We start from the raw sequence: 19,262 nt of genomic DNA on the forward strand, positions 1-19,262 counted from the left end.
CTCCTTCCAAGTGGCGGGGAACCGAGTGGCTCATGCCCAGGTAAATCCTGTGGGCACCATCCCTGGGCTCCTGGTGGGCGCACGGGAGCAGGTGTGTCACATCTACCGCATTTGGGCCGGTCGATGTTCCTGTACCTGCTTCCATGCTACGCCAAGTCATCTTCAGCTTTGCCAATAAAATTGGCCATTTTATCCAAACAGAGTGTTTAAAGTTATTTTATGGTTCAATAACACCTTCCGTCTACATTCCCACAAGTGTCTTATTGAAAAGATGTCTTGCTCAGGTTCTATTTGTAACTTGTCTTACTATTTTATCATTGCACAGAGAGGCATAATTGCCTTCCTTTACTCATAAGCAACACAGAATTGAAAATTTCAGGTTGCCAAAGAAACAGCTCCAGTACAAGATCAAGTAAATGATCCATTCTTACCCTTGTGTGGGTACGGATGTGCATTTTTAATCCATCATTCTTGCTGAAAGCTTTATCGCAGTAAGGACACTGGTAAGGACGCTCACCTAAAAGATAAGCATCAGAATTAAAAAAAATGTGGCCTGATGAGAAGAACGTTCTGGCTAAGAATATTAAGAAAGCACAAAGTGTGTATATGTCAAAGGGAGACACAGTTTGGTGGGCAGACAATAACATAGCACTTATTTAGCACTTTCAGTGTTCAAAGAACTTCACATACCTTGCCACAGTAATCCTGATAACTGTCTTCAACACTTTCATACTGTAGCTGGAATGGAGTTGTGAGAAAATGGCATTCCCAAAGCTACCTAGTAAATTCATGGTGAGATGAGATCTGAACCAGTGACGTCCCAAATCACAGCTCATTCTCTAAACTATTAACTATACAAGCTACCATTGGCTAACTAATGTTTAGTTAATTCACCCGAAGGCCCCATTTCAAGTGGGCTGTCAATTGTGTCTGAGATATTCACATGAGAAGCACTGTCTACGTAGCTACTCACATGGAGAATAGGTCCATCAATGGCAACTAGCCAGGGCAACAAAAGGGAACCTCTAAATTAAAAGGTAGCAAACCTCTACAAGTGCTAGGAGGCAACATCAGTGGAAGGTGTGGCCTCAATGCCCTGTTTCTTGGCCCTAGCCAACACTTGTGTAAACAGGATTCTGGACTAGATGGACTGCTGGTCTCTTCCAGCAGAGCTCATTACATACATGCATCCCTGCAGCACGTGATCACACTGAAATGACTCAGATGTTTCTGTATATGGGTATGAAAAGGGGTTGCAGAGGCTGAGAAATCTGAGTTTTTAGAGGTCCACACAGAAGAAAGAAACAAAGATCTTCATCATGCACAACTGGATCAAAAGTACCACACTCAGCTGCTTGACGTTATCCTAATGAGATATGAACACACATACAAATATAATCCTTCCCATACTCCTGGGGACAACTGGGTTGCTAGGGTGACTTCTTTTGTGGTCAGTTTATGGCCACTTTTGTGGATATTCAGTAACTGTTCTCAAAGTACAGTATGTTTTCCTCATCTCACAGCTGTTCATCATTAGAGCCATCTGGGTGTCACCATTGAGTTTAATTACTCCAATCCATTTTCTTCATGTGTCTCATTTAACTAAAAGCAGGCCTTCTGGATATTGTGGCTGTAGGGTTCTGCTGTGCAACTTCTAGAAGTCCTTGGCAGGTAAAAGTGTGCTCAGGATGGTAACACTCAAACCAATTAAAAATATAACAGGTATCTTTCCTGGATGGGTGACAGCAACTAGTAATTTCTATTCCTTTTTAAAAAAAAAAAAACCTCAAACAAATAGCTAAGTTATTTGATATGACCAGTCAACTAGAGCAATATTATAAAAGGAGACATCTTGATCACACTACAATTAATCCATAAAACCACCACTACATAATTTGGGTAGAGTTATCTATGCTCTGACTAGGGTTGCCAGACCCCCACTGGGAGCAGGGGATCCCCCGCTTTGGGCCCCCTCCCCCCAACACCATCCAGCTGGCCAGTGGGAATCTTACCAGGCTTAAAAAGAGGCCTAGGCCTCAAAAGCGCCTGCGAATCATCACAGGCAACAACAGGGGAGACGCTCTGGTATTTGGGCAAAACCCTATGGTAAAAACAGCTTCTACCACAGAGTTTTTGCCCAAATACCAAAGCATTTCTCTCATTGTTGTTAAATTAAGGTGTCACTTCCGTAAGTGATGTCATTAGGAGGACAGTGTCGAGGCCCAGGCCTCATTTTAAGCCTGGTAAGATCTTACCGACCCACCCCTTCTCCTGCTGATGGCTGGGGGGACCTGGCAACCCAAGCTCTGACTAAATCCAGGTGAGACTACTGTGATCCATTCCAAGTGGAGCAGATTCTAAAGGCTGCTTAGAAGCTCAACTGGAGCAAAATAGAACCGGAAGATTGTTTGCTGGAATAAAATATTGTGTTCATACCTCAACAGTCTTTAAAAGATCTGAACTGGCAGCTGATATACTTCGAAGGACAATTCAAGTGCTGGTTAATACCTAAAACCCTGTGTGGTCCAGGCCCAGGATACCTGAATGACTATCTTCTTCCATATGAACCTGCTAACTCCTTGAGACCATCTTCACAGGCTGATCTCTACAGCAGAAGAAACTGGATGAGTACCTCAAAGAGACATTTTCTATAGTGCTACCAAGACTTTGGATCTTCCTTCCCGCAGAGGTTCACTAGTTCCAAATGTAAATGTTTTTAAACTCCAGGAAAAAAATGCTTATTCTCTAGAGTGTTTTTGTAATTGCCCCCAGTTTAACAAATGTCTTCTATGGTCTACTGACATATAGATTTCGTTCGGAGGTTTAATGTCTTTGGTTTTGAGGTGTTTTCATATTACTCACTGGACTGTGTTTTTTTTTATATAAATGCACTTCATTTTATGCTTTTCTGACATTTTTATTCTCTAGCTTTAACTACTAGCTTTTTTTTAAAGGGTTTTTGCTGCTAGCATGGTCAGTGCTGGACTGGAACTGGGGAGACCCCATGTGACATTAAACTTACTGGATGACACTGGGCCAAACATTCTCCCCTCAGCCTAAGCTACCTCACAAGGTTGTTATGAGGATGAAATAGAGGAGGGGATAGCCATATACACCTCTCTGGGGGAAGAGTGGGGCAAACATGTACTAGATAATCAATCAGTGCTTTAATTGAATGTTGGAAATTGCCTTTTACATTTTACATAGTTGGTGCAGTCCTAATTTTTTTTCTTTAAAAAATATTTTATTAAAATTTTCCAGGGTACAGAAAGGAAAAATAGGAAGGGGGGGGAGAATATAGAATAAAAAGACTTCACTTCTTGGATTCTTCTAACACGGCCACAACCCTCCTCGCTTCCCCTTTCATAACCCTGACTCTTTTCCTGAATAGAACATTCATCAATTATTCCACTGATGCTACCACTTATATTCAATTATTTTCCACTTCTCATTCATTTTCATTAAGGATTATAGATCCCACTATTAAACCTTTTGATTTCTGATTCTATTTCTACTATTTCAAAGCATACTATTTTACCATTTAGCATACTATTTTACCATAATGTATGAATAAACACATATGCATCTAACACAAGTCATTGCAAGTCAGTAGGTATGCACTAGGTTGAAAAGGAAAATAAAAAGAAAGAGGCAAGATATGAACTGCACGTCCATTTGCGGATAGCAACACTGAGCATGTAGTTTGCTCTGAGGTAAGGGGAACAGAGCCCGGCTATTTTTAATGCTCTCGAGGATAAAGCCACTTGCAGAAACAAACAGGGTGATAGAAGCCTGTGGCTTTCCTTAAAAAGGGCTGTTGCTTTTCCTCTTCCCCCTCCCCTTGTCCTGCCCTACCTCATTAAGTCTGAATTTAAGGATTTGGGCCAAGATTCTTTTTTAACAAGGCCTGCAAGCTGTCCCTTGTGCTCTGATTGACCAATTTCACATCTGTTTGAAATGTGACACTATCTCTCCTGACCTCTAGTGTCACTAATCCATGCTGTCATCCTTTGGACACTGCAGGCTCTGTTGGGACTCAAACGTTTAATTAATCCAGCTGACATTTTTATGTTTTGAGGCTTTTGCATTTCAAGGAAAAGTTTGGAAAGGTTTGGAAGCAGATGAGTGGTGACAGGCCAGCACCGCCACCTCTTCCCTTCATTCTTTGTTTGTAGAGGGGAGGGTGTGTGGGTTTTTTTAACCTTAAAGGGTTGGCTTAGGGTTGATCTGAACACTGTTAATAACGTCCTTCCTATATTAATCTTGGTGTTTATAGCTTTTGAAGAATGTGTGTTTAAGCAGCTTTCAACAGATGCCAGTGGAAGGTGACACTGTCATCTGATAGCAACTAGTTATGCCTGAGGTGGCCAGCCACAGATCATCCATCATATACTTGTGCCTAATTATTTTGTTAAGGAGCCCCGTGGTGCAGAGTGTTAAGCTGCAGTACTGCAGTCAAAAGCTCTGCTCACAACCTGAGTTCGATCCCGACGGAAGTCGGCTTCAGGTAGCCAGCTCAAGGTTGACTCAGCCTTCCATCCTTCCGAGGTCAGTGAAATGAGTCCCCAGCTTGCTGGGGGTAAAGGGAAGATGACTGGGGAAGGAACTGGCAAACCACCCCGCAAACAAAGTCTGCCTTGGAAATGTCGGGATGTGACATCACCCCATGGGTCAGGAATGACCTAGTGCTTGCACAGGAAACCTTTACCTTTACCTTTAATTATTTTGTTACTCTGTTCATGGGTTTGTTTTTAATTCCTCACCATTTTAAGCTTTTATTTCCTCATCATTTATTTCTCAGTTTTTGACAATAATCCCCAGCGCTCTTAGAGGACTAACAACAGGTTGATCACAATGTCTGAAGTATGCTGCCACCCATTTTTTTTTAAAGAGAATTACAATAATGTAGAAATAAACACTGTCAGTGGGGGAAAGCCCATGTCTTACTGCTAGGTGCACATTTGGGTCTACTTGACACAGAAACCAACAGCAAGCTATAAGTAGGTCATTTAAACTACACTCACTCCTGCAGCGGTGCAAAAAAAAAGGGCAAACTCAATTATCTGTCCTTTGTAATGACGTGAAGCAACCACAACCTGAGGAGAAACTAATTTCCCCTAATGCGCAGGTGCAAAAATGTCCAGAAGGCATAAAGAATTGAGACCTATCCACCATGACCACTGCACAGCCACGTAGCTGCTCATCTTGGCTTTTGAGTTGGGCAGTGAACCGTGGGACAAGTGCAGAGACCCAAGGGTCGACTCTTGGGAAGGTGCTGCTAACTTGGCCACTTATGCATGGGGGGTTGTGCTTGGATTTGGCTGCTCTCTAGATGCACGTTTTCCCCATCTGAATTCTCAAAACTCTGCCTGGGGGCTTACTGTTGAGTTTTGAGGATTTGGATGGGGAAAACGTGCATCTAGAGAGGGGCAAATCAAAGGCAAAACCTCCCATGCATAAATGGCCTTAAAGGTATGTTCACCTGGTGAACACGTTTAAGGTGAAGTTCTCAGCATGCATTCTTCCGACATTTGAATGGGATTGCATTCTTAGCCTTCTATAAATTATATTGACCTGGATCCTATGAACCATGAATGAAGTTCACAGAACAGACCTTGACAAGTGTCCCTTTCCCTTCATACTGGATCCCCTTGAGCGCTATCAAAAGCTACTCCTAAGAGACATGGGATCCCTGGATATAGACTGGATGGTGCATGGGTAACACTGGCAAAAACTGCCCCCACCCCTTTCTATGAATACAGCAAGAACTTACACACGGACTGGCTGGTTTTCCCCTTCCAGCTGCATCCTCCCATATCATGTCCTCATCCCTGAGGGATTCTTCTGTGAACTCTGCTCTATTCACAGTCCATAGGATCTAAGGCTAAGCAATTACTTATACTCTTGCATATGTACAGAGAACAACAAACAAATATTTGTTGTTCCTAAGCACTGTATGCAGGCTGCATGACCAAAGGATTATGCTTTCAGATTTAAGGCTCTATTTAACTGAAAATCAGTAAGTTTTAATTGCTATAGCAACCAAGTGCTATGCATGTTTGCTCAGGAAGAGAATGAATATCAAAATGGGATACTTTATTTAAACCAGTCCATTTTTTCTTGGTGATTTAAATCATGTCTGACAGTGTGATCCTAGGCAGAGTTACTCTAGTCTAAGCCAACTGATTTCAATAGACAAAGGCTAAAGTCACACTGCATAGGACTGCACTGTTAAATTATCTTGCTCTCCTGATTACTTGCAGTCCCATGGATTCTCAGAATACTGGTGTCTGGCTTACAGGTAGACTAATACTCTTCTGATATTACACATTTCAAAGCATTATTCCTTTAAGGTGAAACTGTAATGTCAGATGCCAGTCAAGGGAAAAATAAGTACACTGTTTTTCTGGTTTCCTTTGAAGAAAAATGGCATACATATGGAACAGTTTGCTGGTGCATATTTTATTTATAATTTAAAACTCATTAAAAAGAAAGTTGAAGTAGCCTTGTATTTTGAAATTCACGTGTAATCAAAGTACAATTACAAACACTGATTCAGATCAATTAATCTATAGCTAATACTGAAGGATTCATAAATGGGAACACCTAATAGTGGCAGAAATCCATCAGCTGCAATTTTAGAACAGATTTTGTTTTTTAAAAAGATGATTATCTTGTGATAAGAGATGAATTCCACAGTAGTAGGTGTGTTAGTTTGCTAATCGCACCATGACACCTTTGAAACTAACAGATTGATTGTGACATCAATCCTTGCACTAGACCCACTGGGTAAAGTCTTCTCCAAAACTTTATGCCACAATGAATGTGTTAATATTTAAGTTGCCAGACCTTTGATTTTGTTTTAAATAATGTTGCTTTCAGATGTTTTCAAGTCTCCATATTTGTTACATTTAGTTATAGATTCGTTTTACGGAAATTGATGCATTTCCAGAGTTGAACCACAACACCACAGAATAAGTTGTGGTGGTGAATTTCACAAACCATTCACACTGGAAACTATCAGAATGATTAAAAGTAAGATCATTCTTTACAGGGTCAAACCTGAAGATGGCTTTTATCATCAAATAAATATTAACCTAGATAGGACTATTCATCTGTCCATCTGTGGCTTTTCCAGATATGTTTCTGCTTACTCATTTTTGAAGGAATGAACCAACTCTTATGATTTGGAGTACACACCAGTCCATACATGTGTGTATATGTTATGTTATGCAATAATCACATGGATTGCTGAAACCCAGGAATGTTTCTGCCCATGAGAATCGGGATTCTAAAAATCCAATGGAACAGAGCAAGTTTACAGAAACCATTTGCCATATTCTCATTTACACTGCAGTTCCTGCATTCCTCCCCACTGCTTTTGACCCATGGGAAGGATACAGGATAGCTGCAGCTAGAAGATGGAATCCCAGAACCCCGCCACCACCACCTCTTGCATGAGTGTTGTCTATCAATTATCCTATCTAAAGCCCAGCATGCTGCATCCCAAGCTATCCTTGAGGGCCCTCCAATTGTCAGGAGTGGATTTTCAAGGATACAGGAGGAGGGAAAATGTGAAAGTGGAAACAGAAACTGCCAATACACTCCATTTGCAATTCTGCAGGAAGCAACCCATTGACTGATGTGGTGCATCCCCAACTAGAGGATCAAGTAACTCCATGATCATGCAGTTCTATAACAGTGATTTGTGTTCAGTGTGTGTTACAGATGTTTGACACGGTGCTCAGTGATTAACAGTAGAGTCCTATGTATATTTACAACCTTCTGCCCATTGAAGTCAACAGGCTTAGTAGGTTGTAACTCTGTTTAGGATTTCATTGTAAGTTTGCTCAGGCATCTTTTTACTACCTTATTATCAATGTACATCTTTGATGATAAAAGAAAAGCCCAACATTAAAAAAATTAATCCTTAGCTAAGATCATTCCTGATCAGAGCGCTCCCTAAATCACACTAAGGTAACATAAAATAAACTTTCATATCCAGACCCAAAATAAGCCAATAATGCCAAACCACAGCTACAACATATCTGACTAAATCAAGGTGATTTTCCTAGCAGAAGGTCATTGGGGGTGAGAGAGAGAAGGCCATCTGGATCCCACATTCAACACTCGCTGCCTGGTGATCAATAGAACAGACCAGAAAGAAAGGTAGAAGAAAGCTTTTCTAATCAGAGATAGTGTGAGGTGATGACAGAGGCAATAGCAAGTATGAATGGGCAAAAGGTTAGGGTAAAGAAGAACAGCATTTAATGCTTCGAAGATACTTAAAACTTCAGAGCGTATACAAAAGTATTTGTTGACACAATTACAAAATGCCTTAAAAATCACTTGTACCAATGGAACTCTTGTTGCAATTATTGTGAAGTGATTTCTTTGGCTTCATCACCCTGAATAGATGTTGAAGTTTGTAATAACTGAAATTTGGATAAGGGCTTGTTGCTAATCTAATTATGTAAATCTCTCATTTACATGCACGGGGGGTGGGGGTGTAAAAAAGGAAATCCTTAACATTCAAATAATGTTTAAAGTTTAGAAATCTAATAGATATATATCATCCACCTCAGTTCCAGCTTAAATATAGTCTGGTTTTTTTAAAACCCTGAGGCTGGGGAGTGTGGTCATTAGAGCATTCATGAATCTGTAAGGATTTGAAACTTAGATGTCTTAAAAGAAACACCAAGAGGAAGCATGTCACTAAACAATCTCAAATTTCAGCAACATATAAATAAACAAGGTATAATTTAATTCTAATGCAATCTTGGTTCCACTAAAGTCAATGTGTGGTTGGATGTTTACTACAAAAGAAACAAGCCTGGTTTTTTATGTTTGTTGATGTTGTTAGATCAATTATGTTAGCAATATTTATACTGATATTTATGTGTAATGCCTTGTATTCTGATTGAAATAAAATAAAGAAAATTACAAAAAAAACTATTTAAAAAAGAAAAAAAGAGGAGGGGGGACAAGTGAATATATCTAGCATATTTTTCATGAAATGAAGGCCTAAAGGCTTAAGGGAGTGAAGTAAGCTTCTTGGCAACCAAAACCTGCATCTATTTATTTGAAAATGTCAAATGTACTTCAGTGTCCCTGTCTTCTTTCATTGAAGTGGATGGAGCCCAAAGTGTATTCCCTGACTACCATTTAAGAGCCAACCAGAACATGGCAAGGAGTTGGATCTAACCAGCTACTCAGTAGATATAAAGGAAGGAGGTGGTCCCTTTTGACCTGCAAAAAACCTATGCTAGTGAACATGGGATATACATGGACAAAAATGTGGGCTAGGGGAAGTGGGTATTACTGATTGAAAAAGCTGGGTGGATCCAGTCTAAGTAATCTACTTGTATTATTTACATGTTTGCTTATTCTCATGGGATGGGGTATGATATTAATAACAATCAGGACATGGACAAGGAGGTAACCCTGTCATTAATTTGTGTTGATATGCTCTTTTATTTGAACCATTTTTTCTTCCAGCCTGCTTCTAGCACTGGAAATGAACTAAGGGCGGGGGGGGGGGGGAGCTTAAAGCAGTAGAACACAGCAAAGTTAAGGAGGGAGAGGAGGCAGCTGCATGAGTGTTCCACAGCCCCTCGGCGTGTCGAATGAATGTGGGCACAAGCACGCTGGCCTCTCCCCGTGCCTCTGTGTGATCACCGGCTTGAGCACTACGCCCACATGCAGAGGCAACATTCATGCGGACACTCTCTCCTCATGATCGAGGACGCTGCTTTCTTACTGTTGCCAATCACAGGGAGGGAGTATTCATGTTGACACAGCGTAGGCACCATGCTCATGAGCTGCCAGTTCATGCAGAGGCAGGGGGTGAGGCCAGCACTCATGACTGCCCGTCTTCTCCACACATTCCACCAATGTATAGAGGGCTCACGGGTACAGAACTCACTTAAAACCAGAACCTACCACCTGCTTGACACATGAATGGGCGACATATGAATAAAAACGCATGAACTCTGCCCATCCTGGTTTGGCCCTAAAAAGAGATACATGCAGTTAGGTCCATAGGCTACTCTTACATGTACACTCTTGGGTTTGTACTTGGATGGAATCAGTGCTCCCCATCCCCCTTCTTGAAAAGGAACATTAAAATCTCTGACCTCAGTGAACCCAGCACTGGTTCTCTTTCCAGCTCCTCACATTAATCTATCTATTAGGTGTCGTAACTCATTTGATCTAAAGAAGTCACTAGCTATCAAGACAGTCATCCTTTGAAAGAACCTCTCTCTCTCTCATCCACTAGTAGCAAAGCAACAGGAGGTTGACAGCTGCCTGAGACTTTACAGATACTTTTGAAGATTTAACTGTCGCAGTGAGATAAACTAGACAGTGATGTATCGCCCAAAACCCGTTAGGAATGCAGAAGTCTTAACTTTGAGCCTTATTATAATGAAAGTGTTTTTACAGGCAACAGATTCTTTATTTTTGAAAAAAAGATCACTCTTGTGTTAATTATGAAATGAGGTTTCGGGAATATCTGAGGGGATTTATTATGGCAGCGGTGCAAGAGGCAAAGGAAAGCAAGAAATTCCAGTCAAAAGGACACCGTGACTGCAACCAAATCCAGAAAAGAACCGATTAAACTATTTCACAAGTCAGTTTTGCCAGTCTGCATATATTTTCTTATAAAGCCAATAGCAATTAATAGTAGCACTTGGCACTGACTTGCAAGTTATTGGAGATGGAAAAGTTATTGGAGATGGAAAAGAATTCATATGTTCTGACTAAATTCAAGAGACTCAAGCAGACTCTAAAATTTAACACTGCAGGTATGAATACATGCCTGAATGCAAAACAACAACAAAAAACCCACAAAAAACAAAACCCTGCATAGGAAACTAGTAGGTCTGAAAAGAGGCATTCCTGGGGTGTCACGGCACTAGCCGGCGGACAGGGTCGCCTTTAGGCAGCCTCCTAGGCCGTTACGGCTTGGGAATGCCCCCTTTTCCCGGCCGAGATACGTGGTGTATCTTTTGGTATCTTCCGTGCAACCCTATGCGGGTTGCACAGATTTTTGGCACCGCAAGGAGGTTTCAGCCAGGCCGAAACTGCCTTTGGAGGCAGCCCTCCCTATGCCCTTATATGGGTTCAGGGGGCGGGGCCAGGGGAGGGGACTCCAGGGGCCCTACCCTATATAAGGGCCAGTGGATCAGAGGCTGGGGAACATAGAGGCCACAGGTCTAGCTGCAGGCTATGAGGGATAAGCAGCGTTCCTGGCCACCTCTGAGGGAGAGCTCAGCTCAGACTCCCCCTCAGAGTGGTCTGAGGCTGAGGAGGCTCCCTCGGCCCAGCCCTTTGCTCTACAAAGGAACAAGAGGCAGGGCTCCTGGAGTCAGGGCCCCACAGTTGCTACTTATGTAGAGGTGTGGAAAAATGAAAGAAAATACATTTTAAAAATAATTCTAGAACAGGACTGCAATTAAATAATTCTGCTATTGCTTACACAGTCTTTCGGTGAACAACATGAGTAAAATGTTGGAATAGGCAATGACTGGTGTACAAAGAAGATCCCGCAGGGGGCAGCAATAAGACAATTAGATAGGATAGTGAGGTCAGCACCTTCTCCCCTGCTAGGTGTCTGTCTCTCAGAAGTGCCACATTTAGTCTCTCTCTCTCTCTCTCTCTCTCAGCTAGTGATGTAGCTAGGACCCTATCTCTGTCTCTCCTCTTTACTATCAAGTATGTTAGTTCTTGAATAAAGCTTTATCTACACCTTTGCTGTGTTAATTACTCTGCCAACGTACAATGCCCATGATTCTTTTCAGTAGACCTCATCACTTTGAACTAAACTCACCCTATTTGCAAACAGATCTCAGAATTCAGTGTGCTGGAGGATTATTTTCATATAAGACCTTCATTATAAAGAAAAAGGTATTGGATTTGTCTTTGCTTGAGAAAATGAATATTAGGCATTACTACACTTTCGAAATGCATTATGTTAGGTGATCTTGTGTCATGGGGCCTAGGACTGCCTGTGGTCTCTCCCTGCTGGACTTCTCTTGAAGACCTTTTACATAATCCTGGAGTATCAGCCAGACAGGTACCACTGGTCCTAACTGACCAGTTTTCCTTGGAGGAAGAGCTAACGTATAAACAGAGGAAGGGGGAGTTCCCAGATTACTGTTTGAAGGACTCCCCATTAGTGGACACTAAAAAAGTTCATGGCTCTTTAGAGATGAACACTGAAGGGAACCACACTTCTCTGTCATCCACAAAAAGACACAGTTCAAAGTAACAATGGGGCTGACAACTTGACAGATAACTTGACAGATAACTTGACAAATGATAAATGGAGCTAAGCCTGTTCACTGTCAGTGGAGCAACATAAGTAGCATATATCAAGGAGACTTTGAGATCATGCTGTAACAATGAGAATCATGAATATATTGAAATTATTTTAGTGTTATATCCAGCATTAATACAAACATATTTCTGAAATTTGAAGTATAATTGAAATTTTGCTAAACAGAAATTATCCTTTCCCCTCCCCTCCAAAAGGGCAAGTTTGATCCATAATACTGTTATCAAGGTCACTATAAGGAGGAAGCATTTTACTAAGAGATAAGGGCTTCCCCTGACTGAAATTTTGAGCTGGTATAAACTGAGTGAAGAATGGCACCCCTAGCAGATTAAAGCAAGTCTGAAGGAGAGTCTAGAACAGGGGTAGTTTAGAAAGTGGGTGGGGCCAGGAAGAGCCACTGGAGATCTCATGAGCTGCACAAATTAAAATCACATTGTTTTGGTGGCAGCTGCCACTGTAATTTTGATTTTATTCTCTCTCACACTTATTTTTCCCAGTGTATTGTTTTAAAGTAATCCTCCTATTCCCTGTACTTCAGCTTCCTCTGTGTGTGGGTGGCTTCACCTCCTGTGGTGGCCATTTTGTAGTGGGCTCCACCTCCTGTGGTGGCTATTTTGTGGTTGTGCCCAACCACCCTGTGCCCAAAGGTGCCCAACAGGCTCAAAAAGGGTGGGGACCCCTGGTTTAGAAGCTGTGCATCAGGGTTTGAGTTTTATATTTGATAAGAAGGATAGTCAAGCGCAATATTCCTTTCACCAGGCGGAGTTACAAAAAACCCTATGTTTCCAATTCTTCTACCATTTTCCCCCTCCCAAATCAGTAGCTGGGCCTGAACAAACTGCCAAGGTATTTAAAAAAGTGTACCTATTACATTATCTGATAATAATTTCAGTATCTGAAACAATTTTCTAGTTTGTGTCACAAGCATTCATGGAGCAAGACACCAGACGACTGTTTCAAAATAAAACAGTGGCTTATTATCAGATTTCTATGGCCATGTACAAGGGAAGGCAGACACAAATACAAACCACAAATGATGTATGTCAGCATTGAGTATTGGCTGCAACTGCAGGCAAATCATTAACCTCCAGGTCCAGAGCTTCAAAATCCCAAACTGTACTCCAAAGAATTGCCTTCACAATTTATGAACAACCAGGGGAAATTATGTTATGGTCAGAGGATTCTTTTGTTGAATTAACCCCAGCCCCCTCTGACCTGAGAAGCCATAAACCAACAGGATATAGCGAGGGAGAATGTGCTGTAGTGTTCTTTGACCCACACAGAACTGTCTCTATCATTCCAATACTGGAAAGTTAAGATGACAAACTGCAGGAAATTCTGCCACATTCTTATATATTCATCGGAACTATTCCCATCAAATCAAAAGGTCTAGTTAAAACTGAGTTCACAGCACATTGCGTTACTCCTGCAGAAGAGTGCATTCTAGGGAACCAGAACAGTGGATGAGTGAGGTTTAGTTGATAAGTGCAGGAAGGCGGCAGAAACAAACTTAATTTGTTTATTAAGCATCATTAGGGTTGCCAACCTCCAGGTACTAGCTGGAGATCTCCAGCCGATAGAGATCAGTTCACCTGGAGAAAAATGGCCGCTTTGGCCATTGGACTCTATGGCATTGAAGTCCCTCCCCAAACCCCGCCCTCCTCAGGCTCCACCCCGAAAACCTCCCGCCGGTGGCAAAGAGGGACCTGGCAACCCTAAGCACCATCCACATATGCAACGCTCAACAGAGGCTGAGCTTGCTTATAGTTTTCCTGTTTCATACAAAAAGTTTCTTCCAGCTTAATCCCCAAGAATGAGAAATATAATATTAGCAACATGATTTACTGGTGAATGATCATGCATATGCTTTCAGTCATGTTTAGTGGCATTTCCTATCTGCCTCACATCTAGTTTTTATACCTGAAAATGGATACCATTCTCCATAGTCAACATTTCCCCCAGTTTCTAGAGAGTGTTAAGCACCTGAGAGTGCAACCGTACAGTTTCATGGCGACAGCTTTCAAATGCCAGTGGCAATTCACTCTGCGGATGTCGTACAGGCATACAATTTTTACAGAAAGAAATCTGCTGCAGCTCAGTAGGAAATCAGGCTCACCTGAGGCATACGAGTGAAAAAGGCTACAGGGAGAAGAAGCTGGTAGCAGGCAAGTCTGCAGCTAGATTTCCCACACGTTATTAGCTCCAGTGCTCAAAACCCAGGATTAATAACAGATCTCTGGCCACACAGATGTCATTGAAGCATAATCTGTGAAATTTAATTCTGCAACAGTTTTGAAATCTGTTTAGGACCAAATTAGATTCCCACAAGAAATATGGAACTGTTACAACAAAGACATTGCACAAAGGCATTGGGTGGCACCACCTCCATCTCTCATAGTTCGAAGACAGACATATGCCAATAGGGTTCAAGAAGCATCTTCACAATGAAGTTATCAGAGGAACAGAACACTCCATTTTGTCCTTTTATTATCGGCCGCTTGGAAAAGATAACCCCTTCAACCAAGTCCTTTCCTCAGCTGGAAGAATATGATAGTATGGCACAGAGCTTAGATTCCTACTGTTCTAGATTAAGATTCTATAATCAGTTATGATAGTTACAATACTTCATATTGGCAGGGTGGTGTAGTGGTTAAGAGCGGCAGACTCTATGGTGAACCAGGTTTGTTTCCCCACTCCTACACATGAAGCCAGCTGGGTGACCTTGTGCTAGTCACAGCTCTCTTAGAGCTCTCTCAGCCCCACCTACCTCACAGGGTGTCTGTTGTGGAGAGGGGAAAGGAAGGCAATTGTAAACCAGTCTGAGAATCCTTAAAGGCAGAGAAAATTGGGGTATAAAAAGTACCTCTTCTTCTTTTACTTCTCAAAGTACTTAACGTGTATAACAAAAGGTATGTCAATACTATTATAATGTGCAGCATGGGTGACCCCAGATATCATCCTCCCTCAGCTTGTTACAGAGCTTTTCTTCCACCATTAATTACTAGCATCCTAGTGACCCACAGCTTTCCATGGCCAAAAATGCATGGCCCCTTAACCCACTTTATTCCTGTTTCAGCCAGGATCAACTTTATTCTGGCGGGGGGGGGGGGGAACTGTACACATTACCTTGAAAAGCAGGGATGAAACTGTGCCAATCGATCCATGTAAACAGAAAATGCGGGAGACATCAAGTTCCTATTTAGTTTGGCACACACCCCACGCCCCCGGTGATTGGTCGTTTCAAGTTGACCATTGAGGGCCTTCCCTGCCCCGGGAAACGACTAATCACCGGGGGCGGGGGTGTTGCAAGCTAAACAGGAACTGTGCACGTCTCCAGCATTGTCTGTTTACATGGATGGATTTGCACACAGTTTTGTCCCTGCTTTTCAAGGTAATGCGTACAGTTTCCCCTCCAGCCCGGGTAAATTTGATCCTGGCTGAAACGGGGAATAAAGTGGGTTAAGAGATCATGCATTTTTGGCCAAAGAGTACGTATTCTCCAACTAATAACCACCATTTTAGTCCTTCTTGAAAAGGGGATTCAATTTCAGCTATAACAAACCAAACTTTCATTGGCACAATCAGTATTCATCATCCCTAGTTACAGTCAGAATTACAAACAGGACCAAACAAGTAAACAGCTTTAATCTTAACAGGTGGCTATGAGAGATGGAAGCGATTAAAACTTATCAAACATATTAGGAAGCCAAGTGATTAAGTGCACATGTTCTGTCATCTTCCTGTGAGCCAAATTTGTTTATGCAAAACTGAACAGAATGCCATAGAAAGACTATTTGTTAACAAGCACTTTGCATGTCAAACGCCAATCCTCACCCTTTTAAGTTGGAAACCAAACATCACTAAAACTCTTTGCAGCTTGCCAATCACTTGAATATGTTGTGAGCAGTGCACATGATGCTCCAGGGCATCTACTTTGTTGTGGAAATCTTTGTCTACTGTATACAGTCAGATATGAAGATAAGTTGGAGTACTTAATATTGGGGAGGGGGGGGAGGAAGAGACCGCTAACCCATGGTCGTATTGACTGATTGCAGGGTATTGGTGAAGAAAGAGTTGAGTACAGAAACACATGATTCGAGACTGTACTTGCCAGCAGGGTTTCCCAACCCAATCTTGACTCTCAAATAAATTAAAAGTATTATATTTCTTCCCAAGAAATACTCAATGCACAAACTATATTTTCTTATGTGTGAAAAACCGTCTGTAGAATAATAATCATAAATTGTGCCACATTCTTTTCCTATTCAAAGAAAAATGTCACTTGCTTTAAGCTAAGTTTACACTCATTTTGTCTCAGTAGTAACACAAGCCAGTATATCCCAGTAGGTATCCTTCCACTTCGCCTAACCACACTCTGGCCTTCTACTTGGCCTAACCACACTCTGTCAAAGTCCCTCGTTCTGAGGAACCAGATGCTGCCAACTATTTGAGAAATAATTGGGGGGGGGGGGAGAGACAAGTACCAAAAAACCCCCAACAACCTTACACGCCATACAGCATTTTTCTGTTTGGTGGCTTTATGAACCGTCTTTACTCTAGTGATCAATATCTGCATGCCATATTTAATATCAGGATATTTAATATCAGGAAGGAATTTCCTGTCTTGGCCAAACTGAGATCCATGCTCAGTTTTGCCAGCATTTCTTTAAAGCACTCACAGGGATGGGGGAGGGGTGGAGAAACAGATCATATTAATGGCATGGAAGAAGGGGATAAAGTCCCCTGTACTACTGCATCCCAATGCAAATTTCCCTCCAAAGCTTGGGATTAAGGTTTGCTGAGGCCCTAAACTATGCCAAATTTCAGAAGCCCCATTGCATTTCCAAAATAACAGTGATTTTGTATTTAGAGGCCCCTCATAATCTGAAAAGAGCCCCATGGCACAGAGTGGTTAGCTGCAGTACTGCAGTCCAAGCTCTGCTCATGACCTGAGTTCGATCCCGACAGAAGTTGGTTTCAGGTAGCCGGCTCAAGGTTTACTCAGCCTTCCGTCCTTCCGAGGTCGGTCAAATGAGTACCCAGCTTGCTGGGGGTAAAGTGTAGATGACTGGGGAAGGCAACGGCAAACCACCCTGTAAACACAGTCTGCCTAGTAAATATCGCGTTGTGATGTCACCCCATGGGTCAGTAATGACCCAGTGCTTGCACAGGGGGACTACTTTACCTTTACCATTACCATAATCTGAGGCCCTAAACTGCAGATTACTTAGTTTGTGGATATATCCAGTCCTGCCTACAGGGAAACCACATAATTTCTGACATAGTACTAGTATGGTTTCTGCTAGGGGCAAATATCAGTTCACTACAGCAAAGCCAATAGATAATGCTAAAGAAAAACTAGTACTATGACACAGAGATATTTAAAAGTCTAAGAACAGCTGTTCATTTATTACAAAGTCATGCTGTACCTGTATGGCTTCGAATGTGTACTCTCAATGTTCCATTGCTTGCAAACTTCTGTCCACAATATGGACAAATTTTTTCCTTTTCACCTGTGTGAGTCTACAGGGGAGGGGAGATATAAAGAATGAGCGTGACTGCAAAAGAAAATACAATTAAATATGGCTATATTTTTATGTTTGTTCTTTGAGGAGTCTAAAAATATAACACTGAACTCAAATCTAAGAGTTTAGTAATACAAGACTACAACATTCCTAAACAAATTAGCTATTCATTTCAAACCGCAGGTCATTTAGCCTAGCGACTGGGCATATTAGGCTTTTTTATTTATTTTAAATGGTTTGGTTCATAAAAATTCAATTAATATTTTCTGGCTCTTGAAAATGCTTATGGCACTGCTAAGAAGTATGGAAGTAACAAGTACGGCCTTGTTACTTCCATATTTGCACTATTCCTTAATGGCATTTTTCAAAATAGCAAATGCTGGCTGGATTTTTTCATGATAAACTCAAGTTCCATAATTATGTATTTACTTAGAAAAACATTTAAATGCCATGTGGTCATGAAATGACTGTACATCTGAACACCATGTTCTGTTCAGTTCTATTTGTAGTCAGTTCTATTGGCACTTATTGTCTACTGTTAAGTAAAACTGTTAAGTGAGTTTGACCTGCTGAACAATTTTCCAGTAGAAGGGTAGATGGGTTGGAGGCCCGTGTTTGCATACAAGATTTCACTTTTAACTGTTTGCTTCAACTGCCTAGTCATAAGAAACCCCATTTCTCAGTTGACTTGAACCGTAATTCATAATTAGTGCAATGGAGCCTGATTCACCAGCCTTCTTGTCTAAAATATTTGTTTGTGCTTTAGTCGATACTAAATAGAGTATTGTGTTGGTCCAATGTTGACCATAATGAGAAAAATCCATCCAATAGCTAAGCACATTAAACAATGCAATACAAAAACGCTTTCCCCCAATGAACTGTAAGCCCCACTGAATAGACCTGAATAGGGTTCTGAGTAGACCTGCTTAGCATTGATCTCTAAAGGCCAAACTAAATGATACCACATCCTCAAGTCCACTATGGGGGCACAGTGCCATTTCAGAGCTCGTTTGGGGCCTGATCCTGCTGGGGACTGCAGCGCAGGGGGATGAAGGACTCCTGATTTTTCCACCACTCCATTTTCAAGACCTCTTAAGAATGGCATGGGAGGAGACAGGAGACCCTTGTGTCCCCCATGCTGTAGTCCCCAGCAGGATCAGGCCCCTGCTGCATTTTCAAAAGCTAAAAAAAAGCTCTACAATGGTGCCACATCCCTGTGGTGGACTCCAGGATGTGGCGTTGTCTAGCTGGGCCTTAACACATTTATTTATGTGGGAAAGTTAAGCCAGTTCTTACAGGTTCATGGGCTTTCACCATAGGATTTGCATAAAATTTCATCATCAGCTTTGCATAGGTTACAAGCAATATCTTTGACTTCTGGAAGCAGTGGCCCACAAGTT

At 41.7% G+C, this 19,262-nt stretch overlaps 1 protein-coding gene across 2 annotated transcripts in view; it reads right to left on the reverse strand.

Annotated features, from left to right (window-relative positions):
• Positions 1-19,262, reverse strand: part of PRDM5 (PR/SET domain 5) — a 100,879-nt gene that overhangs the window by 23,855 nt on the left and 57,762 nt on the right. For both annotated transcript variants that reach the window (XM_056855470.1, XM_056855469.1), the window contains exons 13-14: positions 17,767-17,860; positions 432-517 (exon numbers count right to left, since the gene is read on the reverse strand). In XM_056855470.1, coding sequence (XP_056711448.1) covers positions 432-517; positions 17,767-17,860 — 180 coding nt within the window. The remainder of the gene's footprint in view (positions 1-431; positions 518-17,766; positions 17,861-19,262) is intronic.

The sequence above is a fragment of the Euleptes europaea genome, chromosome 9, assembly GCF_029931775.1.
Source record: "Euleptes europaea isolate rEulEur1 chromosome 9, rEulEur1.hap1, whole genome shotgun sequence".
Taxonomy (NCBI): Eukaryota; Metazoa; Chordata; class Lepidosauria; order Squamata; family Sphaerodactylidae; genus Euleptes; species Euleptes europaea.